A 25517-nucleotide genomic window follows, 5' to 3' on the forward strand; every position below is an offset into this window, starting at 1 on the left:
ATTCAAATATTACTTATTCAGCTTATTATTCCCAATTATTTAGGTATGCAAAAATATGCAGTAATTGCACAGATTTTAAAATTGATGTAAAAAGCTGAGCGAAAAACTGATCTTAAGAGGTTTTTCTGCCAAAAAAATTAGTTGGCAATTCAAAAAATTTAGTTTTATGTATCATGAACTTTTAGGTAAATATAAAAAAAACTATAAGGAAATACTGAATGATATTTTAATATAATTTCTCTTGCGCTTTTCTTTTTTGGAAGTTTGAGTTTGTAGTGGTTTTCAAACAAGCTTGAGGATCTTTAAATTGGTAATTAGTTCCAGATACCAATAAAAGATACATCTGGACATGTCTTCATTTGTTCCAGAATGGTCTCTGTCAATGACCTCTGGGATTTTATTAAGGAAACATTGAAACACTTTTTGTATGTAATTTTTAATAGCTTGACTAGTATGCATGTATTTCACAAGTTTTACCTGACATAGGGTTACCATATAGATCTTATGGTAGAGGCTCCACCGTGCCGGGTAAAGTAAGTAAAGCCTCGAAACCCGTTAAGGCAGGTGGTATTTCTTCTGATGAGCCCTAAATGGAAGGTTCTACTTGGAAATATTTTGCTAGATTTAAGGTGCGTTTGCTTGTAAATTTACAACGACTTACATTTATTGATGACGACTTTGCATGGACTTGGACATTTCTATTTGGTTGGCGGTTCGGGTATACTGTTTGGTCCTAGGTAGTTGGATAGATGGGTAAGGTAAAAGCCTCGTTCAAGTGCACATTTGTCTCAATTGCTGGATTAGAACGACAGTTTTTTTTTTTTTTTTTTTTTTTTTTTTTTTTTTTTTGCCAAGTAATTACCTCTTAAACATAATATATATATATATATAAATATATATATATATATATATATATATATATATATATATATATATATATATATATATATTGTTATACTGGTAGGTTACAATGCCACCAGTATTGGCGGGGTTAAGTACGGGGGTCACCACCTATTGGTGCAAAAATGGTGCAAAAATGGTGCTATGCCACTTACTAGAGCGGGGAAGCCCCTTAACGGCACCAAAATTTTGTGGGATGCCCGCTTCTACCATACCGGTTCTGCAAATATCGGATTTGGTACTACCCTATTTACAGTATACCCTGCCCCAGGGTATGATAACGTGATCGAGTGGTCAAATGACCACTTTTCTAAAGCCAAATGTACCCGTCCTGGGTTAAAGATAATATTTCTAACTATCTCCTTGGACTCTACCTAGGCTAGAAAGTGAAATAAAAAATCTTACTGTATTCAGTCACGCTTATAAAAGATCTCAAACGGAACTAAAATCACACTTCTAATTTTCCCCAACATCGCTCAGCCGGCCGCGTGCCTGCTGGGTGGTGGGTGGATTTTTCCAGCCAATCCAAATGCTTACCAATTACTGTCCAATTTCAAATGAATCGGCTTTATGCTCCTTTTTACACCCCCCGACAATTTGGACCAAGCCTGTTCTCTGAAGTTGCTTTGTAGCTATGGTGAATCATCCCTACTGCACAATTAATACCTCGTGGTTTGTTTCACAAACTACTTAATTACAGAAGGAAAGAAAATGGCAAAGCCAAAATTAAGGGAAAATTAATAATTATTACTAGGGGGAAAGAGAATAATTAAGGGACCAAAAGAAAAGAATCTGGGAAGGGCATTTATCTGACACAAACTAGGACCAACGGTCCTAACACCTCCCTCCTAAGAAAAATGGCCGCTACTCCGGTGGATTGGCTGGAAACTCAGACATAAAACAAATTACATCAAACTCAAAATCACCAAACTTGTATCTTCTCTTCTTTCTTTCACCAGTGCCTGCACTTCCACCGTTTGGCTCAGGATTCGTCGTCATCGACACGTCTCTACCGTAGAATCGCCATGGTCTTTATCGTATGGTATCTGCATTAGGTTTTGAAAGTTAAAGTCCCCAAGACACGTAGAAAATGATCGTGTGCAGCACCATCAAATACACAAATTTTTTCGCTCTCACGAATTTACATTTGAGATGAGCAGAGAGTCAGTTTCTGGCACATTCGATGATGCCAGTCATCATGAAAAATTGGCAGCACTAACCTCTTAATTTCCATCTGTGGAAACAACCCCACATCTCAATTAAACTGTAAATTGCCCCTTGGCATAATTTCAAATAATCTAAGGCCGAAAATACAAAGGCCAGTGACAACGATAGGGGAACAGGGAAATGAAGTAAAATTTTGAGCGAACCATGGATCGGTTTTTTCTGGGTCCCATCCTCTAAAATAATCGAATGAATAATGCTCGGCGATGAGTGATGAAGATAATATCGAATATTGGAAAGAAAAGGCTTCAGTAAAGGGATCACAACTTGTCTGCCAGTTGTGCATTGAGGAAAAGAGCCATCTTTCACGTTTTTCCGCAGCAGATCTTCCCCAAGGGATTCCTCCCCCTCATAAAGGAACAAACCCTCTTGAGTTAATAAAACCAGTCTCAGATTTCTTCCCAATTTTCTTCAATCGAACCCAAAATTGAGTATCTCCCAATCTTTCCGTAACCCGTTGATGACAAGTCAATTCTATGTCATGATTATCTGTAGTTTCTCTTAATATGTCATGGGTCTTCTCCTCCCTCCTAAGGTTTTTCGTCTTATTGTAATGTTTTAATTTTCCCAGTGGATTTTGGACCTCTTTGCCCCCCCCTGTTATTTATGTTAGCTAGGCACAGCCCAGATATTTTTTTATTTTTCGCCACTGCAGGCTGAAGCTCCAAATTTTGTCTCTTTTTTGCATTTATTTGATCTCCTTTACTTTTCTCATTTTTTTCCATCGCTTAAAATAAATCATCATGAAAATTGTATTGTACTCTAGTGTCCACCATCTTTGACTGTTTTTCCTTATTGTAGCTCCTTTTAATATCTCTTTTCTCCCTCTTAGTTTTTTTTTTCTTTTCTAGTAGCATTAAATAAATCGTCATGAAATCTGAACTGGACTTCATTGTTCATCATCTTTGACTGCTTTTCTTTATTGTAGTTCCACCTTGCGTCTTTTTTCTCTCTTTTAGTCTTCTTTATTCTTACCGCAGAAACAAATATTTCGTCATCAAATGGGAACTGAACTCCGACATTTGGTTTTTCATATTGTACTAAAATTTCTCGAACTTTCCGAGGAAAAGCGCGTAAAATAAATTTCGTCTCATTTTTTCTGGTACAATCAGTGTTTCATTTTGCCCTGTACTTGTTAGCGTCTCACTCCTCCTACTAAAACATCCACTGCTAGCGTAGGTACTAAGCCTACTTTTATCATTTTTCTTTGGATTGTACCGTCGTCCCTTGCAATTTCTATACTAACCCAAGCAGACGGGCATTGGTGCTTGTCTCCATAATAACACACTGTTGTAATATTATTTTTATGCTCTATTTCCGTCTTTTTAATTACGTCCATTCGCACAAACGTTTGCTCACTCCCTGAGTCAATTACCACTTCGGTCAATTTTCCGTTTAATTTTCCTTCTATTTCATGTGATTTCACGAACTCGTCAATGTTTCCTTCATTATGGGGTATAGCCCAATTTGTTCTTTTATAGGTTACTTTCTCATCATTATTATGGCAATTTTTAGAAAAAGGCTCCGAGGAATCAAATTTTACCAGATTATCAATATTTTGAGTATCAAGCATTTCATACTAGAATTAGTCAAATCTAGACAATTAGTCAATCTTCGCAAGTTCAACAATTGTCCCACGCAAAAATTATGATACGCAATATCTAGACTTCATTAATGATTAACGACTTCTTTCCCAACAAGCAGCTTTACGCGAGTGAAATATATCTCCGAAAAACAAATTAATAGGGGTTGGACGAGATAGTAAACTGAAAAACTGCGCGAATATTCCACTAGTGAATTAGCTGGACTAAACTCTAACAGCGGAACTACCCTGTAAAACAAATCACGTATCCTCCCTGGATACTCGTACTTCAAATATAATCTTCTCCTGGGCAGAATACTCAATAGGACAGGTGCCTCCCACCTTCCTTGTCCAATGTGCACACAAAATGACAAATTCTCCTAATTTGCCGTCCTCAATACTCTTATAACCTTCGTCACTGAAGATAATATCTAAGTCCGCCAATTCACTCAAATAATAACCCAACTTTCAACGTTTTCTTATCTGTCCTTAAACCCCGTAATACTTTTCAATACGGAGATTCCCCCACTGTGAACTCAACTCATTAATTTCACGTTATTCTTTTTCCAATGTTTCTTTTTATCCTTTCGTGAAAATTTTACGTGTTTTAACTTGCCGATTGTACGTGGAACCACAGCCTCCTTTATCTCACCAGTTAATTATTTGCGTGGTATATTGATTCTTCAAATTTATTACTTAATATTATTTAACTAGGCACAGCCCAGATAATTAATATATTTTAATTAATGTAATCACAATAGGCTACTCTGTAGGCTAAATTAATTTATCTCTTCGAAAACGCGGAATTCTTTTACTATTAATTCTGTTAACAGCTCTTTTCTTACCGCCACCAGTATTCAGGGTCAAAGGGGCCACATTAAGGCCAAGGGTACCCGTCCTGGGTTACCGGTAATATTTCTAACTATCTCCTGGGACTCTACCTAGGCCAGAAAGTCAGAGATTATATAGTATAAGAAATCTTACTGTATTCAGTCACGCTTATAAAAGAGCTCAAACGGAACTAAAATAACACTTATAATTTTCTCCCAGATCGCTCAGCCGGCTGCGTGCCTGCGATGGGTGGTGGGTGAATTTTTCCAGCCAATCTCAATGCTTACCAATTACTGTCCTATTTCAAATGAATCGGCTTTATGCCCCTTCTTACACCCCCCGACAATTCAGACATAACCTGTTCTCAGAAGTAGCTTTTTAGCTATGGTGAATCATCCCTATTGCTCAATTAATGCATCGTGGTTTGTTTCACAAACTACGCAATTAAAGAAGGAAAGAAAATGACGCAGCCAAAATTAATGGAAAATTAAAAATTATTACTAGGGAGAAAGAGAATAACTAAGGGACCAAAAGAAAAGACTCTGGGAAGGGCATTTATCTGAAACAAACTAGGACCAACGGTCCCAACATATATATATATATATATATATATATATATATATATATATATATATATATATATATATATATATATATATATATATATATATATATATATATATATATATATATATATATATATATATATATATATATATATATATATATATATATATATATATATATATATATATATATATATATATATATATATATATATATATATATATATATATATATATATATATAATTTTATTTGCAGCTTGTGGTATATATATATATATATATATATATATATATATATATATATATATATATATATATATATATATATATGTAATTTTATTTGCAGCTTGTGGTTCAGTAAATTTAGTAGTCCCCCGTACGATAATAGTATTAGTTATGTGTAACACTAGAAATAAACAGCACTTGTATTGTTATAATTAATTTAAACTTACTGAATAAGGGAATATCCAACAAGTCTCACAGCATACGTCAAAAATGCCAAAATTATTAGATTAATTTCACCAACTTTGCCCATAATCCACTTGGAAGAATACATAAATGGTATTCCAGTGATAGAACTTGCAGTAACCGTTAAACCAAGCAGATAAGTTGGAGATTCCAGATCTTTCAGGAAAATAAACAGGAAAGATTCAATAAATCCCCACATAGAGCCAAGAACTACCATCATTACAATGAAAACATCAACATCTGGTAGTTTTATTAGTCTTTGAACATTTTTCACAAATTTGTCCTCTGCCTTTTCAATAAGAAGCTCAACCTTGAAGAGGCTTAACATCGTCAAAAGAATGAGAAAGTCACAAATGTAGAAAGTAATGGAATAGTCTGCAAAACCTGAAAAAAAACAAATTTGTTCACTACATTCTACTGTTGATGGAAAAACATAATGTAAATAAAAGGATCTTTATTTCTTTTCTTTTTTTATTTGTTTTCTTGTGATTTACAAAGGAGCTTAATAATGTTCCTGGGTAAAGACCCTAAAATCCCCTGTTTGAACTATTGAATTGTTGAAGATTTTAATTTTAACCGAATGATAATATACACAAGGAATGTATAATTTTGAAGAATGAAAAATAGATCCGTTTCTCACGAAAAATAAAGTTCTGCTGAATTTTTATTTTTAAAATTTCATTCAAAAAGAAGAATAGTTTCGTCTTTTGACAGTTTGGAAACCTCATTCTTAGCACACTATTTTAACGGTACATTCAAAGGCTAGAGAGAAAGGAAAAAACAATATTGTAGAAAATACTTCCTTAAGGTGTTAATTTATAAGACAAAATAGTTTTGAAGTAGGGCAGCTTTAATATCGTACGTTAAGGCATGATGGAAAAAATTTCCTCCTTTGAAAGGCAAAAAAAACTTCAATGAGGTGTTATTTATATCTAAAAATTATTTTTGAAGATTTCCAAAATTAGGATTACCACTTCAATTATTTATATTTGTATAATGCCTTACATTGCAAGAAAAAATATTCCCGCATAAGGTAAAATTCTTAAGTTATAAAATAAAAATTGTAAAAATCTAATTTCAGCCCCAACAACTTTGCATGGGTTGCACTGATGTGTCTCCTCTTTATTTTCTTTTTTCCCTGGGCTGATCATACTTATTTAATGGCCTCAGAATGAGAGGCAACGTTATAGCGTTGCCTATAGTAAAGGCCATACGGCCCCAATGTTTTATTATTTGTTATTTTTTCCCCGAGGCACTTCATATGGAAGGGGTTGTCGTAGAAAATTCAAAGGGGACTCATTCGATTGCATTCCTTCTCCCATACACATCCAATCAAAATTTTGAGATAGCCATTTTGTTCAGTGTAGTTGATTTCCAGATAGAAAATATGTTTTTGAGGAGGACACTCCCCCACAACCCTCAAGGCAAGAATTTTAAGTTGTGCCCTGGGAGCATATAAGGCTTTTATAGAAGGCGTTGTCATAGAAACTTCAAAAAAGGCTCATTCGATTGAAAATTCGAAGGGTTAGTGCCCTTTTTAATAGTCAAAAGTGATTGGAGGGCAACTACCCCACCCACACCCATCATTCCCCCAAACACATCCAATCAAAATTTTGAGATAGCCATTTTGTTCAGCGTAGTTGATTTCCAGATAAAAAATATGTTTTTGAGGAGGACACTCCCCCACAACCTTCAGGGCATGGATTTTAAGTTATGCCCCGGGGGCATATAAGGTTTTTATAGAAGATGTTGTCGTAGAAACTTCAAAAAAGGCTCATTCGATCGGAAATTCAAAAGGATAGTGCCCTTTTTAATAGTCAAAAGTGATAGGAGGGCAGCTAACCCCCCTCTCACGCCCAAGTTTTCCCCAAACTCATCCAATCAAAATTTTTAAATAGCCATTTTATTAAATGTAGTTTTAAGTTTTGGAAATTAGGTCTTTGAGGAAGGCAACTCCCCCACAGCCCTCAGGGGAAGGGTTGTAAGTTATGCCCTGGAGGCATATAAGGTTTGTAAAGACAACGTTGTCGTAGAAACTTCAGAAAGTGCTCATTTGAATTGAAATTTAAGGGGCTAGTTCCCTTTTTAATGGTCGAAAGTGATTCTAAGGCAACTGAAACCCCTTCCCCGCCCACCATTTCCCCAAACACATCCAATGAAAATTTTGATATAACCTTTTTGTTCATCGTAGTTGAAAGTTCTGGAAATTATATGTTTGAGCAGGACACTCCTCCCACAGTCTTCAGGTGCAAGGATTATAAATTATGCCCTGGGGGCATATTTGGTTCTTATGGAAGAAATACCCGTACAAAATTCAGAGAGGGCTCATTTAAATGGAAAATTGAAAGTTCTAGTTGACTTTTTAAGCGTCAAAAGATATTGGAGGGTAACCAGCTTCCCCCACCCCCCGAATCCTTTTTTCCCAAATGCATCCAATAAAAATTTTAAGATAGCTATTATGTTAAAAATAGTTTAAAGATCATATAACAAAAATTCCGGTGTCGACACACCCCACCAGGGCCCGGGGGCAGGCGTTGTAAGTTATGCCCTGGGGGCATATATGGGCCTTATGGAAAGGATGCTCGTATTAACTTCAAAGAGGGATCATTTGATTGGATATTGAAAGTTCTAGTTCACTTTCTAAGAGTCAAAAGAGATTGGAGGGCACCTAGTCCCCCCCCCCCCTCCACGCCCTTTTTTCCTCAAACCCATCCGATAAGAACTTTGAGATAGCTTTTTTTAAATGGTTCAAAGACCTTATAGCGAAAACTCAGGGGTCAACACAGCCCCCCAGGGCCCAAGGGCAGGTGTTGTAAGTTATGCTTTGGGGAAATATATGGTCCTTATTGAAGGGATGCTCGTAAAAAATTCAGAGATGGCTCATTTTATTGGAAATTAAAAGTTCTGGTTCAGTTTAGACTCAAAAGAAATTGGAGGGCAACTAGCCACCCCCCACGCCCCCTTTTCCCCAAATGCATCCAATAAAAATTTTGAGATGGCCATCAATTTAAAAATTTCTCCAAAGTCAGAAAACAAAAACTCAGGTGTGGTCAAAACCCCCCAGGGCCGGGGGGCAGGCGTTGTAAGTTATGCTCTGGGGCTTATATTGTTCGTATAAAAGGGATGCTCGTATAAACTTTAGAGAGGGCTCATTTGATTGGATATTGAAAATTCGAGCTCACATTTTAATTGTCAAAAAAGATCCGAGGGCAGCTAGCCCCCCCCCCTCCGTCTTCTTTTTCAAAACCTATTTGATTAAAATTTTGAGATAGGCATTTTGTTAAAAATAGTTCAAAGGTGGGACAAGGAAGAATCCGGTGTCAATAGAACTCCTAGGGCACAGGGGAGGGCGTTCTAAGTTATGCCCTAAGGGCAAGTATGGTTCTTATGAAAGGGATGCTCGTATAAACTTCATAGAGCGCTTATTTGATTGGAAAATGAAAGTTCTAGTTCACTTTTTAAGAGTCAAGAGAGTTAAACTAGACCCCCCCCCACGATCTTTTTTCTCCAAACCCGTCCACTACAAATTTTGAGATAGCCAGAGATAGCCAGTTTTGAAAATTGTTCAAAAATTAGATAACAAAAACAACCGCCAGAGCCCGGGGGATAGGCGTTGTAAGTGTTGTCCTGGGGGCGTATATGGTTCTTATGAAAGAGATGCTCGTAAAAACTTCAAAGGGGGCTCATTTGATTGGAAATTGAAAGTTCTAGTTCCATTTTTTAAGAGTCAAAAGATTTCCGAGGGAAACTAGTCCCCCCCCCACACACGTATTTTTCTTTAAGGCCACCCGATAAAATTTTTATAATACCCTTTTTATTAAAAATAGTTCAAAGGTCAGATAAGAAAAATAACTGTGTCGACGGAACCCGCCAGGGCCCGGAGGAAGGCGTTATGATTAATGCTCTTGGGGCATATATAGTTCTTATGGAAGGGATGCTCGTATAAACTTCGGAGAGGGCTCATTTGACTGGAAATTGAAAGTTCTTGTTCACTTTTTAAGAGACAAAAGACATCGGAGGGCAATTAGCCCCCCCCCCGCCACGCCCTAAATGCATCAGATAAAAATTTCGAGGTTGACATTTTGTTAAAAATCGTTCAAAGTTCTGATAACAAAAGACTCCGGTGTCGACACAGCCCCCCAGGGCCTGGGAGTAGGCGTTGTAAGTTATGCCCTGGGGGCAAACATGGTTATTATGGAAAGGATGCGCGTATAAACTTCCTAGAGAGCTCATTTGATTGGAAGTTGAAAGTTGTAATTCCCTTTTTAAGAGTCAAAAGTGATTGGAGGGAAGCTAACCTCCCCCCACACTCCATTTATTTTTTTCCCAGAGGAACTTCATATAGAAGGGGTCGCCGTATAAACTTCAAAGCGGTCTCAATCGATTGAAAATCGAGAGTTCTAGTGCCCTTTATAAGAGTTAAACGTGATCAGAGGACAACTGGTCTCCCCAATTTGAGGTAGCCATTTTGTTAAAAATAGTTCAAAGATCATATAATAAAAACTCCTTTACATATTTTCATTTCGTTAAAAATAGTTCAAAGGTCAGGTAAGAAAACTCCTGTTTCGACACACCCCCCCCGCCAGGGCCGGGGCAGGCGCTGTAAGTATTGCTCTGGGGGAATGTGTAGTTCTTATGGAAGATATGCTCGTATAAACTTCAGAGATGGTTCATGTGAATGGAAATAAAAAGTTGATGTTCATTTTTTCAGAGTTAAAAAAGATCAGAGGGCAACTAACCCCTCCCGCCCTCCACGCCTTTGGGTGTATCGGATAGAAAAATCCATCCGATAAAAATTTCAGGTGACCTTTTTGCTAAAAATAGTTCAACCATCCGAAATTAAAACTCCAGGGTCGACACAGCCCCCCAGGGCCCAAGGACAGGCGTTGTAAGTTTTACTCTGGGGATATATATAGTTCTTATAGAAAGAATACTCGTATAAACTTCAGAGAGGGCTCATTTGATTGAAAATAGAAAGTTTTATTTCACTTTTAAAGAGTCAAAAGAGACCGAAGCTTAATCTATTCCCCCCTCGCCCTTTTCCCCAAACCCATCCGATAAAAATTTTGAGATAGTAATTTTTTTGAAATAGTTCAAACATCAAATAATAAAAAGTGCGATGTTGACACAAACCCATTTTTTCACATTTGATATTGTTACTTTGATATCAGTTTTGATACTTTGATGAATATTTGACTTTTTTTTTAAAGTTTGATTTTGAAATAAGGAATTTTTAAAAACTTGAAAAATTTTTTGCAATCAAAAACAAACGAAAATTAATTTAAAAAAAAACTTTCCGAAAAATAATTTTTTCAAATAAAATTATTGGCCATTTTAAACTTAAGCTCAACAGATAAAAATACCTTTTAAAATTCAAACTCAAAACGACCAGAAATTACTATTAAAAAATAAATGAAATCCAAAACAAACAGAAATTAAATAAACAATCACAGCAAAAAACATACAACAAGTAATAATATGAATGAATAAATAGATCTTAAAGCGAGTAATGCTTAGATTAAATATGAAAATCAAGCTTAAAACGAAGAAAAAATATTTTCCGGTTGAAGTATAAATGAAACTTAAAACAAACAGAAATAAAATAAACAATCAATGCAAACAAACACACAATAGATATTAATGTAAGTTAATAAATAAATCTTAAAAAGAGTGAAACTTAAATTGAATATTCAAATCAAGCTTAAAACGAACAAAAATCGCCACAAACAAGAGTGTTGGTATAACCTCCTTCTCTCACTGTAAAAGTCAAAAGCCTACTTCGTCATAGGCGATTTACTGAAAACTATATGTGTCTTGAACAGTCTTGGAAAGTATGAACAACAACAAACTGAATATTTGATGTATAATTATATTAATTGTTTAAAGATACATCAATTAAAGAATTTATTTCACTGTAATTTTATTTTTTTTTTCATTGCTTTAAGGACTGTAAAATAAAATTTTTTTAATATAATCCGTTTTCAGTTACGCGCCAATGACGCAGTAGGCATTTGGTTTTTATTTACAGTTAGGAAAGGAGGCAGTATCAAAACACTTGTTTGTAGGGAAACTATATTCGTCTATAATAAATTTAAAAAGAGCTAATAAATTAAACTGAATATTTGATGCGTAATGGTATTAATTGCTGAAAGCTCATCAGTTCAGAATGTTTCTATAATTTTAATGTTTAATTTCAATATTAAGTACAAAAGAAAATATTTGTCATAAAATTGTCCGAACCTCCAAATAGCACCCAACAAATTTATAATATTATATTCCTTTACATATTCAGCTGCAACTAAACCCTCCTCAAAAACTTAACTTAACTGGCCCAGAACAATCCATCCAAAATATATACATCAAAGCAATGGTTCTTTAACAATTTAAGAAATTCCTGCAAACCTCCAACATTCCTCAAACCCTCTGGCAAACTCTCCCAAACTAACGGAACAACATGGCGAATTGAAAACCTGGACCCAGACGTGACCATAGCTGGTCTTCGTACCAACTGAGAAGATCGTGTCAAATGATCTTGAATAGCAGACGCAAGACTAAACATTCCTGAAAACATGATGGTAACTCCGAAGCTAAATATTTTTTTAAGTTTTAACGTCGTTCCTTACTTTCAGTTAAAAAAAACTTGTTTTTTTTATTTAATTACCATACAAAACTCGAATTGTCATATTCTGCGGTACACGGAGCGGATTGAGGTGAGTTACGAATGTTTTCGACCAAACCATACAACAGTAAATGAGATATGGGTGAACCATAGAAAAATACAACATTCCCAGAATTTCACTGATCATATCAGAATTTGGACTGATCATACTTATTCAATGGCCTTAGAATATTAGGAAAGGGCCTATTTTGACAGGTATGGAAATATTTACTGCCCTTTTTAAGCAACGATCTCTGATACAAAATCAAGAGACGCTTAGTGGAAATAAATTCACATTTCAACTTGAAAAGGTACCTCTCCATCGGCTCATAAGATCGACCAGACCACCCGTCAAAGGTGATGCAATTGCAGACCCTAGTGTTGCCCATAGTCTCTGCCTCCCATATTGACCACCTGTTTCTCGCACTTTACAAAGAGTTGTTGAATCCAGCATCGAGAAGTTAACACCGGTAAATAGTGTTGCTATCGTTCGAAGAAAAAAATATTGCCAGAATCCACGGTTGTGAGCTTTTTCGTCGAAATATGGGTGGTTCAAATCTAAAAAAAGGAAAAGAAGGATAAGTTTTGATGTTAACCTCTTATTTTTTCTATTTTTATATCGAAGCCATGCAAAGCCATATAAAAAAGACCCCAGCGCCAATAATGTAGCCATGTGTAATGGCTACATTACATTACATTGCGTAATGGCGACATTGGATTTTTATTATATCTATTTAAATGGTTAGCGGTAACGAAATGTATACAATAGGTGACTCATAATGTTTTATTTACTGATTCATTTATTTATCAGAGGCAACACTCAAGCGTTGTCCGTAGTTTTGCCGCTTCCTCCGTAGGGGGTGGTCTTAGAAACTTCAGAAATGGCTCACTCAATCGAAAATTGGAAGTTCAAGTGTCTTTTTTAATAGTTAGAAGTTAAAGGAGAGAAGCCAATTTTTCTCCCTTGCCTTTTTGTTAAATGCCTCTTCCTGTCTCTCCCAGAGACACTATCAAAATTTGAGAGAATTTAATTTGACTCTAAGCTGTCGAAAGCTGAAAAAATATTTGGGGATGAAAGGACCCTCACAAGTCCTGAGACACGGGCCGTAAATGACATAAAAAAGGAATTTGTGTTTTATATTGGAAAAAGGGGAGGAGGACTTGTGCAACATCTCGAGAACGTTAAAAGTAATAAATTGAAAATTCCGGTGAATTCTGAGGGAGATGTTCCACTAAACCAAAAGACACTTTGTGTATTCAGGCTGTTAGAAGGGTATATGTGAAAAATTCCAAGAGCTGCTAAGATTATTAGCTTGAAAATTTCAGGGAATACTGAGGGGGATAATGAACTAAGTCAAAAAATACAATGTGAATTCACGCTGTCAAAAAGGTGCATTTGCTCAGAAACATATTCCTCAGAAACAGCTAAGGTTATCAAGGGATCGCTGAACTAAATGAATTGAAGCTAAGTGCACCCAGGTTCTCTAAAGGGTGTATCTCTCTATTTCAGGAATAGCTGGGGGTACTTAGTAGAAACATTCAGAGAACATTAATTAGGGTATTGAATTAAATCAAAAGACACTATGTGCATCCACGTTTTCAAAAGTGCGCATCTGCAATATTTCAGCAACGTCTAATTGTGCTAGGTTGAAACTTTTCAGGAACAGCTATGGATGTTAGTTTGACCTTTCCGAGGAAACTTGAAGGCAATTTTCGGTATATATCCAAGAACATTGTGTACATCCTGGTTATCAAAATGGAGTATCTGCAATATCTCCTGAACGGCTTAAACTATTAGATTGAATTTTTAGGTGATGTTGAAAAGGATAATGAAAGAAATGAATACAAACGCCTATGGACATCTATGTTTTCAGAATGACTCCTTTTCCACATCATACCATGCTTACGCTAACGTCGAAAGTAAAAGAATAAAAGAATTATAAGAATTAAGACTCCAAAAAAACACAGAAATTTTCTTAATATGAGCCAATAATGAAGCTCGACAGTCGAAAAGAACAAAAATTAATAAAAAAAAAACTTTACAGAAAAAGATACTGATAAAAAAAAATTAGATACTGATCAAAGAGCCATGTTAAAACCTAAGATTGGTAGAATTAAAATTCTGTAATGGTTCAAACTTAAGACGACCAGTAAAATAGTATAAATGAGTAGATAAAACCCCAATAGAACAGAAATTAAAATGAATTATTACATCAAACACAAAGGTGACCGACTCTGATATAGATGAATGCGTAACTCCTAAAACGATTGTAAACTAAAATGAAGGATTTATCGAACTTAAAACGAACTGAAATTATTGCCAACACTAGTAGCAGTATTAATCAAGGACTATATTAAAACCTAAGATGATTAGAAATTTAACCTACCATAAGCATGGGTCAGCTCAGAAAAAATCAAAGTTTTTGGGAAAAAATCTTCTTTTCTTCTTTCTCTAACCTCTATCTTCTTTTTTTTTATTTTGTGAAAACCATTAAAAGAAAACGCATAAGCTGTGGGATATACCAAATACTTTAAGAGCACTGATTTGAATAGAATAAGCACTTATATTTTGAGGAATGGTCTGAGATGTAAGATTTGAGTTTGGGGTCCTCAGATTTTCTGAAAAAATCCTCGTAAAAGATTTAAGATCTTAGCTTACTGACTATTAAAAAGGGGGTTTATAGATACTCCATTTTCACCTGAGTCTATATACCTTGATCAATTATACTAAACCACACATTAGGTTTAAGTAAAGAGAAATTTTTCAAAGTTTTTTCATTACAAGATAAATCACAATGGGCCTCCCTCCCCCAGGCCACTCAGTGTGTCCCAAGGTGGCGCCAGGAGAACACCCTAAAGATATGTAGGGTACCTCCATAGGAGGCACGGACCAAGGAGGGCCTTGTCCCTGGGGGTCCATAATTGAAACTGGAGCATCCTCGCCCGGGCCATAAGTACAGGTGGAAGAGGAAGAAAGCCCCTCAAATGTATACTCAACAGAGCCCACCGGCGTGTGCACACGTCCTGTGAGTTACAAACCTTCTTCCAGTAATGGATTAAATTGCAGGGTGACGCAGAACACCATCGAGGGAGAATTCTCTATAGGAGGACAAATGCGGCAGGGCGTAAGATCCAGATATATGGAAAAAAGCCTCTGGAAAGAGCTGCCTCGACCCTTTCGGGGTACCTGCAAGACTGGGGACCTTGCTTGTGGTCAACTCTATTCGCACTTGAGGAGTGGCAACCCTCGAGAAAATTATAGCCTAGTAAACGACACAGCATTCGCACGGGATTCTGATTAATGGATAATTCTTCCGGGCTTGGCCTGTTTTGAAAGGCGTTTTCGGGCTGAAAAACCTCTTCCTACCTGATTTATCTACTATGGGATTTCTCGCCGTAGTAGCATCATATTTATAGACATGAATATATAATGAGTCGGAAGTCATAGGCTTGAGACTGTCTGTACAGGATTTCGACTCTTGTTGATAGAAGAGCATCGCCAAGTGCTTAAAACCATGTTGTGACCAAGAAGATAAGCCCACAATTGCACAAAATCTCCATTCATACTGGATTACTGGAGGTCCCACGGACTTCTTGCTGTCCGATTCTAGGCTGGCTTAAGCGCTTCGATGTATACCTGAGAAGATATGTAATCCCCGTCCTTCACTGATATTCGGGATCTTTGCTTTACCTGAGGCCAAAATAATATCAATGATTTAAAGAACATATTAATGATAGAATAGTAATTGCTTGTTTTATGACTAAAAAGTTCAGGGGATCAGTTATAGTAGTACATGCCGCTTTAGAACCAACTGACGGGGATACTAGTGACTCGGATGAATTTTACTTACACTTACAGGAACAAATAGAAGGGGTCCCAGGTATAAATATGATGTTTTTACAAGGAGATTTTAACGCCCTGATCAACAGAAATAGTCATAGATGGTATCCTAGCCTAGGTAAATCTGGTGTAGGAAAAGAAAACAGTAATGGCAACAAACTTTGGGAATTTCGCAGGTATAACAATTTAGTTATAACCAACACCGTGTTTGGTCATAAAATGGCCCATAAGTTAACATGGTATTCATGGAATGGTAAGACAGCAGACCTTATTGATTATATTATAATAAACCGAAGACTGTCAGGTTCAATTTATCGATTTTAATAGTAAAGATCACCATCTAGCAGTGTCTAGGGTTAATTTAAAACTGAAATTTTGGAAGGGTAACTATATTTTGTGATATTTTTTTTAAACTAGTAATTACTCAAAACTATCTTTGGCATTTGGGGAATACGTGATTCTGCGCCGAATGGCAACTGTCCCAAACTGCTAGTCTTCATGTTGTTAGAGCTACACTTAATAAAAATGGTGTTCAAAGTTACCTCAAGGGGTGTTTAACTTTGAACACTCAAAAACTTCAACAGGTAACTTTGAACCACAGTTTATAAAATTATCCAGTAAGTTTACCACAAATGATTTCTGGCTCTTCATTCTCGGTGTGAACAAAAACCTCCTCCCACTTATTTCTGCACTTATTGTCCACTTATTAGTTGAGCCGGCCAAGTGGTTTTGTCAGTACTTGTTCCGTACGTGAATATTCTTTGTCTACCCGTGAAAAGATCTAATGCCGCTTATGTTTATATCTGCAAAAACGTTCTCTGGAGCACTCGCACCTCGGTCCGGGTTTTTATAATGGGTGAGATAGGGAAAGATCATACTGGATAATTATATAAACTGTGCTTTGAACAGTCGATGAGTTCTTCTGGCGTAAGACTTCCAGTTAAAAAAAAAACTCCTTTATTGGGAGAAAAGTATTACTTCTAAAATAAAAAGGCAAACGAGAGTTAAATTAGTGTAGTATCAGCTGACCAAAATAATGATCAAATACAAATTTTGTGCCGTCAGTGAGTCGGGGGGCTGGAAGATCTCCCTGTACCTGGTCAGGATGGATTGATGCTGAGTCTTTCACCCTGGGAAAATAGAAGGATCCATCCTTGTTTTTTTTGCAGGCAGATCACGTTTAGCGAGCCGTCAGAGGAAGCAGCATCTACCTCCAAAACTGTAAAATACTTGTAAATACGGCCCAAGATGAACTTTGCGAAGAACCAACGTCCATCCACGCAGGTTGGTGGGTAGTTTGAACCCGCTGTGGCTACTGCCCCGCTCGACAGCATAGAGAGCCCAGCGCTCGCCGACTCATCAACTTCCATTTCAGACTCGCTCTCGCATCCTGTTCGGACGTCAGTCATGTCGGACTCGCAACTTGAATGACTTGAATCCTCTGCTTCTCCAATACTTTTCCCTGGTGTGACGCTAAGACGTTTGCACGTGACGTTCCTCAGAGATTTTTCTAAATCTGCGGGTTGCAGGACATCCAATAAAACATTGCTGATGCTGTTTGCAACCTCGTGTGGAGTTTGCTGGGCCGAAAGTGGTTGGTCCTGGAGAATTCTGGAGCGTGACAAGTACTTGGCAAAGCTATTTTTAAGATTTGTTTTTCCATTTGGGGCTAGGCTTTCCAGGAGTAGCTTTAAAAGCTGGGGGGATTTGTCTTTTCTTACCGCGGTTTTGTTTGGGTTGTCCATTTTGTAATCATCAAGCATTTTCCTCCATGCTCTTTTCATTGGAGTGAAAAAAGCAACGTCCATTTGTTTCAGTATATCTGTAGCGTTTGGGGGAAGGCTTACAAAGCGAACATTGTTTTCTCTGCAGACTTTCAACACTTTGGCAGAAAGGTGGGAAGACAGGTTGTCACCCAACAAAACTTTCACTCCCGCCCTCTTCTTCAGGTGAGGGAGTGCCAGCGACATAAACCCACTCCTCAAAAACTTCGCTCTCAAACCATCCGGACTTAGATACAGCATACCGAGCTCTTTTAGGGCCTCCTGTACGTAATGAGCTAAACATTCCCTTATCTTTATAGCACACGAATGGTGGAAGCAGTTCGCCTTCTGCATTTCCGCACATCATTAGGCATATTGCTCCCTTTGTTTCATTCATTATTCTGGAGAGGTATTTGGCATCTCTTTTCACGATGCATTTCTTTTTCCCGGGGTTGTCGGTTAAGTTAGTCTCATCATAATTGTAAATATTTGAAAAAGGCACATCCTAAATAGTCACTTATAAATTGTCATATTACTCATTCAACATTTCAGACGAAACCGAAGCATGTTTGTTTGAGTAGTTGGCTACGGTTTTCAGTCGAAGCTTTGAACGATGTCGATCTAGGAAGGAATTGATAAATTCTCGTCCAGGTACATTATTCTTAAAGCAATCTACTCTTTTTCCAATTGATTCAAGATAACTTTATACTATAAGTTTCAACTCGAAGCGATCGATGGAAAACCCCCATTCGGCACAGGTAAGCAATTGAGAGACGATAGCTTCATCCTCGAGCTCCGACAATGCGGTCGGTCATCCCACCTTTTTGTTGTGCTTTTTATTCATTCGGTGAGAAAAAGTACCCAAAGAAACACCGTATTTCTCTGAAGCCTTTCTCATTGTAAGGTCTCCTTTCTTTATGTCCCAAAGAGCTTTTTTCATAACTTCTTCATCATAACTCGCATACTTTCTAGCATTTGCTGGTTTCATGTATGTTCTTGGCATCTGCAAAAATTGACACAGTAGAAAACAAATACAAAATTAAATCAACTGGGGATTTTTAAAAAGGTCAATGAAGATTTTATTTTACCGAATATTTCGGTAAAATCGATAAAATGTGAAGAATTCAAACAAAGCCAAGACTAAAATACCAACGATGAAACCAGAAGGATTTAAAACCAAAATTTTCAAAGGAACAATATGTACAAATACAATAATTTTATAATTCTAGGTTTTTCCAAAAAAGACGGGGAAAATCCCACCTATTTTTATCTACACTTGTCAGCCGTCTTTGCACAGCAGGATGTGAAAGATTACTCTTTCAAATTGTTTATGAAAAAATGTTTATGAAAGCTCTATTAGAGCAAGCTAATGCAGAATCTACAATTTTGGTAGGTGAGATTTACCCCACCACTCCCATTGATTGCTAACGGACTTCCATCAAAGAAGAAACAAAAGTAGGCCTGAAAGAATTAGGAAGTGGTCCAAAATGTAATCAGTAGTTAAAACCAAGTTTAACAACTGAACTTGATTTGCGTTTTCCTAAGATCGACAGATTCACAATGGTTTCTTAAAGGTCTGAACAGCAGAGCAAACACTTTTAGTGTAATCTTGTTAGTGTAATTTACTCCACTTGTTTTGCTTAAAAGTGGGTTAAAAATTATTATTATTATCAGACCAACTCAACACAAATTTTAAGAATTGGCCAGCACAGAATATTAAAATCCATATTGTAGAAAGACAAGGCTAGCTTTGAACAAATGTTCAAAGTTACCCCGAAAAAGCAAAATACTTGCGGGAAACGTTGAACACTGCCGCCATATTGAACCTATGGAATTAGGAAGAAATGTCACCAGAAAACCTTACCATTCGGCTCCTCAGCTATAGAAAAATGTCAAAATGAAAGTCCTAGTTTAGTTTATCTAAGTAAAAAGTGTAACTTACTTTTAGCACTTTTTCACAATTTTGAACAGCTCAAATTCTCTTGCAATTAACAAGATAAATTTTTGTCCGATGCTGATTTCAAGAACTACCAACTGATTTAGACGCAATCTAGCAATAATTTAGCAATAAATTCGAACAAGCAATTCCACTGTCGTGCGATAGAGAGTGCTTAATGTTTGTTACTGATTTTGTTCAAAGTTACCCCTAACGTTCAAAGTTACCCCTTTCTACGGTACCTCCCGGGAAGTTACGATGTTGGTACACTCCAGGATGAGAATTTGAGAGAAACTTTTCAGGACAGTTGAATACTAAACTTCAGAGTTTAAAATTTGACAATGTGGAAGATGGTTGGAATAATTTTAGAAAAACAACTTGTGAAGTAGCTGATGGTGTCTTCGGGAAGAAGTTTGGACTGCGGCTAAGAATTCTAGTGAAAAGTCTTTATGTTTAGTAGTGAGGAGAAGGGGCTTGTACAAAGAATTATCTAAGTGATAGATCATATGAAAACAAAAGGAACGTAAACAAAGTGGAGAAAGCTTTAAAATATGAATTAAGGTGGTGTGAAGGCCATACATAAAATTGCCGAGGATCTGCAAGATGCAGCTAGACGCCATAATAGTAAAATACTGTTCTGGCATGTTGATAAATTGAGAGGGAGTAGTCAATCCGGACTTGTTCCAGCTAAAGATAGGAAGAGGACCACAATTAGTGATAAGGAAAGAGTTAAAGAGAGATGGGCAGAACATTTTGAAAATGAGCTAAATTAAGCTAGAGTTTCAGAAAAAGATATAAAGGAAAATGGAAAAAAATTGCGATACGTTGGATGTGAAGGAAGATTTGTTTTGTGAAGAAGCATAAGCGGCAATACTAAAAGGATTAAAATAATAAGGCTCCAGGTGCTGATAGTATGGTAAAAGAGTTTCTTAAATATGGAGGCTCTGAGGTTAGAAATAAGCTACTGAAGATTATGAATATGATTTTTGAAATAGAGGAAGTATCTAACGATTTTAGGAAACCTTAATTAAACCACTGTATAAGAAGGATGATAAGAGTGAGTGTGGTAATCATCGAGGTGTTAGTCTGGTCTCTTTAGGTAGAAATTACTTAGTAATATCATACTTCTTAGACTGAGAAATGCTGTAGACAAAGTTTTAAGAAAAAAACAGTGCTGTTTTGGAAAAGGTAGAGGATGTGTCGACCGAATTTTCACTATTAGGTTAATAATTTAGATTGCCTAAGTTGTCACACACATTTGGTGCTCAGTTTTATAGGTTATTAGCAAGCGTTCGATTCTGTTGATAGAAGAGCTTTAGCAAAGTTCTTAAGAGCTTTAGCAAAGATCAAAAGGTGACGTTAGGTAACGAAAAGATTGATCAGGAGGGAAGCTTCAGTTACCTTGGTAGTATTATTATTAAAGACGGTGGGAGCAGTGAGGATGTTAAAATTAGAATAGCCAAGGCTCAGAGTGTTTTTACACAGTTAAAAAAAAGTCTGGAAGAATAGAAAGATTAGTCTGCTAACCAAGATTAGAATATTAGAAGCTACAGTGATGACAGTGGTCAAATATGGCTCTGAAGCATTGGTGCTCCGAAAAGGGGATGAAGATTTGCTAGATGTTATCCAGAGATATTGCCCTACGGGTTGTTCTGGGTAACCGGCTGACTGACCGTATTTCAAACAGTAGGCTGTACGAAAAATGTGGTTTAATTCCGCTTTCTAGAGCTATAATGAAAGAAAGCTTGAGATGGCTAGGGCACGTTGTGCAGATGAAGGATGACAGATTGCCGAAAATTGTCCTTTTCGGCCAACCGTCTAGGGCTAAACGGAAAGCAGGTCGTCCTCGTCTGGTGTGGGAGGACCCCGTAAAACAGATTTAAGGGAAATGGGAACTTCCTAAGAGGATATAAAAAGGGAGGCTTTGAATAAATTGGGATGGAGAAGGAGCGTGCGTAGCTGTGTTGGCCTCAGGCGGCTTGGTGCTGCGGTGAGTTGTTAGTAGTAGTATTAGTATTTTTAACTCCCAGGAATTAAGATTAGTTAGTTACTTCAGGAATGATCATCCAGTTTATATTAACTTGCTTCGTGCAGTCCTCTTGATTATTATGGTGATTTTACTTTATTTATATTTTTTTTTCCATGTTGTGACAAACCAAATCGCACAATTAGAAATGTATTCATTCGAATATTTTCTTTCATAGTTTTCATTCAAATGTAGATTACACAATATCCTTTCGACAGTATATTATTGGAGGGGTGGGCAAGTAGCCGTACTCCTGTTTGTAATAGTTTCTGTTCGTTTCAATTTAGACAAATAATTTATTTTTGTTTATACACGCATTAGAGTCTATTCATTCATCTATATCAGCATCCATTATTTTTGCGTTTGGTGTGATTACTTATTCTAATGTATGCTCGTTTTGGGTTTTATTTATCCATTGATACAATTTCAATTTCATTCATTGATTTTCTTGTCTTTTTTAGTTGGAATTATTATAGGGCTTTGTTTCTACTCGTCCTTGGCTTTAATATGATTCCTTACTTTCCTTTGAAAAACTTCTTTTTAGAAAATATTTCTTAAAATTAATTATTAATTAGAAGTAAAACAAAAGTTCATTACGTTTAAGTCATAAGGCTCAAAATCAAAGCTGGAGTCAGCGCAACATATAAAACTAAAACAATTTAAATTGTAAAGGAAAGAAAGAACCCTCATCAGGATTGCCACCGAAGTTACGTTCGTACCATTTTTGGTACGTTTTAAATAAAACGGTACGTTTTACGTTACGGTCCTAAAAACGTTACATTTTTGTTACGTTTTTGAATTTATTTTACAATTATGTTACGCTTTTGAATAATGAGGAAGTTTCACATTTTTTGAGTTTTTGAGTCTTTTTTTCCCCCGTGAAAAAATCCGATGTTCCCATTTTAATTACACTGACATAAGTATCGAAATTTTTTCACATCGAGTTCATTTGATCTTATCAAACAATCACTCAGTTATTAGGATGAGAAAATACCCACTTCGTTTACTCGCATAGTAAGTTAAGATAACATTCTCTCTCATGAGCATATGATTATCATTTGTTTAGTGACAAGTGATAATAGTCAGTTAGTAACCTCATCAACTTTCAATTTCATCAGTTGACTTTGAATCTTGTTCCGTCAACAGTTATACTAAAAATATATGGAGAAGGAGCTAGTTTCATTAGTTAATGCTAATAAAGTAAAACATAATATGATGAAAATATAAAAGTTTAGAACCAAATTTGGGCTATATATTTGCACATTAGGGGGGGGGGTAAAGCATAGTATATATTAAATACGTAACCTAATCTAGGTACTTTTCCCCCTAAACCTCAAAAAACAATAGTTTAAATACTGTAAACGCAATGACAAGCCACGCTTTGCGATCCAATTCTTTACTGACTGATACCCGTTTGACTAGTTTCCTTTAGCATCTATCTTGCGTGTGTGTCAGCTAATTGACAAGTACCGATGGTATATGTATTATTCTTTCCGTAACAACCTCACCCCCCCCCCTTCGGATTGGTTTGAGATTATATCAGGTTATATACAAAAGTTACTCTTTCTATATGGTATTATGAACAGCTGGTATTGACAAAATATATGAAACTGTAAAAATGAGCCATTTTTTGGTTATATCTAAGCATTAAGGATGGGTGGGTTAGTTGAGCCAGAATTTTGGATTTTATACTAAACTTTTTCCAAATATCATGGTCACTTTTTTAACATTATACCCCCTCCCCATCTGAGGTCCCATATATAACTGTAAAAATACATTTCATCGTTGTGTCGAATCTTATGATGACATTCTTTCTTGTTATATTCTTTCGTGTTCTTTCATAATGTAAAGTATGAATTTTATTGTTTAATTTTTTTTATAAATATTCCAAGGGGCTGTATCTCGTCCCATCAGGAGGGTGGGTTTATTTTCCGAAAAGGGGCCATTATATTTGAAAATATTATAAAATAAAGAATTTAATGGTACTGCTTGTGTGTTTGGCATATTTTCTTTTGGCTTTAGAAAACGACAACTAGACAAATGCCCATTTTTATGAAGAAGATAACAGTCTTGTATCTGTATAGGGTAGGCTTACAGTTTACTTAAAAACTGATTCATAGGGACCATGCAGGCTGGACCGGGGCCCCAACCCCCTGAAAACGTAAATTTCTCGGCGTTTCTTTATTAAAATATAGGTTTTTTATTATCCCCCTTAATTTTTTTTTTTTTTATTAAATCATTTCCAGTTCATTTTTATTAACTCACTGATCTTTTTGTTCCATCTTCCTTTTATTTCTTTGTCACACAGTTTTTTTTTAATTTGTGAACTATTTTTCAACCACTTCCGAATGTTCAGTTAGTTTTCACTTTTATCAGTATAGCACAACGGTAAGAGCACATCCCGAGGCTGTGTTAACTTAGGCTGTTATCTTGGATGAGACATTTTTTTTTTTTTTAATTTGAAAATTAAAAATTTGAAAATATTAAATATAAGTGAAAATTTGGGGCAAAAAATCGATTCGTTTTTGCATAATTTGATCTTTTTTATTTGTTTTCCTCAACTCATCCACTTCTCCCGTTTATGCATTTAAAACCTAGATAAATTTTGTGTTTATGTTAAGTAAAACACAATGCTTTTTGTGCCCCTCATGTTTGCTTATATTCATATATTCTTGAGAAAAAAAAATTCTCTACTTTTTGGTTCATTTTGAAAATGAGTTTAATTTTTTTTTTATTGTTTGACCTCCTCCCCCATAAGTTCTTTGTACTTACCTGGACTTGTGAGACCCATCAAAACAGCTTTAGGAGTAGAAGGGGGGGTACCAGCGCTGTCGCTCACCCCTGCTGCCACCTATAACTTTTTTTACATAATTTATGTCTGTTTGTTGTCAGTGAGAATGAAAAAACAGGAACCTTCTCACATTTATGTCTGTTTTCTTGGATGGTTATGTGTGTTGGTCGATTTATTTGATGTTTTTCATGGATGTCAACAGCAGTTCATGTCTGTTTTATGGCTTTTGTCAGTGAGAATGGAAAAACAGAAACGTTCTCACTTTCATGGATCATTGAGTCATTAATCAAATTGTTTCCGGGCAAGGTTAATTAATGTCTGACAGATGACGTCAAGTTAATTAATGTCTTTGATGTATTTCCAAAGAGAATGTTTCTGAGGCAAAGTTTAGATCACACATGACAGATTGATTGATTGGCATGAAAGGGGAATTAATTTGTTGTTTCTAAAGAGAATTGATTCACGAAAGGGGAATTAATTTGTTGTTTCTAAAGAGAACTGTCTCCGAGCGAATGTTTAGATCTTAGCGATGAAGTGATTGAGTGCACGAATCAGGTTTCTTAATAATTTGAAATGTGTCAGCGCAGAGATGCCAAACAAAAGGAACACGCTGAAATTACGTTTAGGGATTATTTGGGCGAAGCCGTTTTAGCCATTTTATGGAATTATTTTGGCGAAACAGTTAGAGTAATTTTAAAAGATGATTTAAAAGATGATTTTAGAAGAGAATTTAAGGGGGAAACTCTGTGGTCGTTATAATACACAAGTTGTATTTTAACAGTGTCGTGAGGTCCCCTACCCCAACCCCAAAGGGTTCCGATCCCCCTACCCCAACCCCAAGGGGTTCCAATCCCCCTACCCCAACCCCGAAGGAAGCCCCCGGTACTCAAAGGTCCCCCAAGCTCCCAAAGGGCCCTCAGACCCCCAAAG

General features: G+C 36.3%; 2 protein-coding genes across 3 annotated transcripts in view; both read right to left on the reverse strand.

Annotated features, from left to right (window-relative positions):
• LOC148952627 (uncharacterized) overlaps positions 1-18188 on the reverse strand; it is a 46798-nt gene extending 28610 nt beyond the window's left edge. Inside the window, exons 1-3 of the mRNA XM_089088646.1 lie at positions 17342-18188; positions 12546-12788; positions 5557-5956 (exon numbers count right to left, since the gene is read on the reverse strand). Coding sequence (XP_088944772.1) covers positions 5557-5956; positions 12546-12788; positions 17342-18188 — 1490 coding nt within the window. The remainder of the gene's footprint in view (positions 1-5556; positions 5957-12545; positions 12789-17341) is intronic.
• The window catches only part of LOC148952624 (major facilitator superfamily domain-containing protein 6-A-like), a 747865-nt gene that overhangs the window by 364772 nt on the left and 357576 nt on the right, over positions 1-25517 (reverse strand). The window lies entirely within an intron of this gene.

Source organism: Artemia sp. Qi Xiang Cuo, chromosome 5 (genome assembly GCF_049724085.1).
Source record: "Artemia sp. Qi Xiang Cuo chromosome 5, ASM4972408v1, whole genome shotgun sequence".
Classification (NCBI taxonomy): Eukaryota; Metazoa; Arthropoda; class Branchiopoda; order Anostraca; family Artemiidae; genus Artemia; species Artemia sp. Qi Xiang Cuo.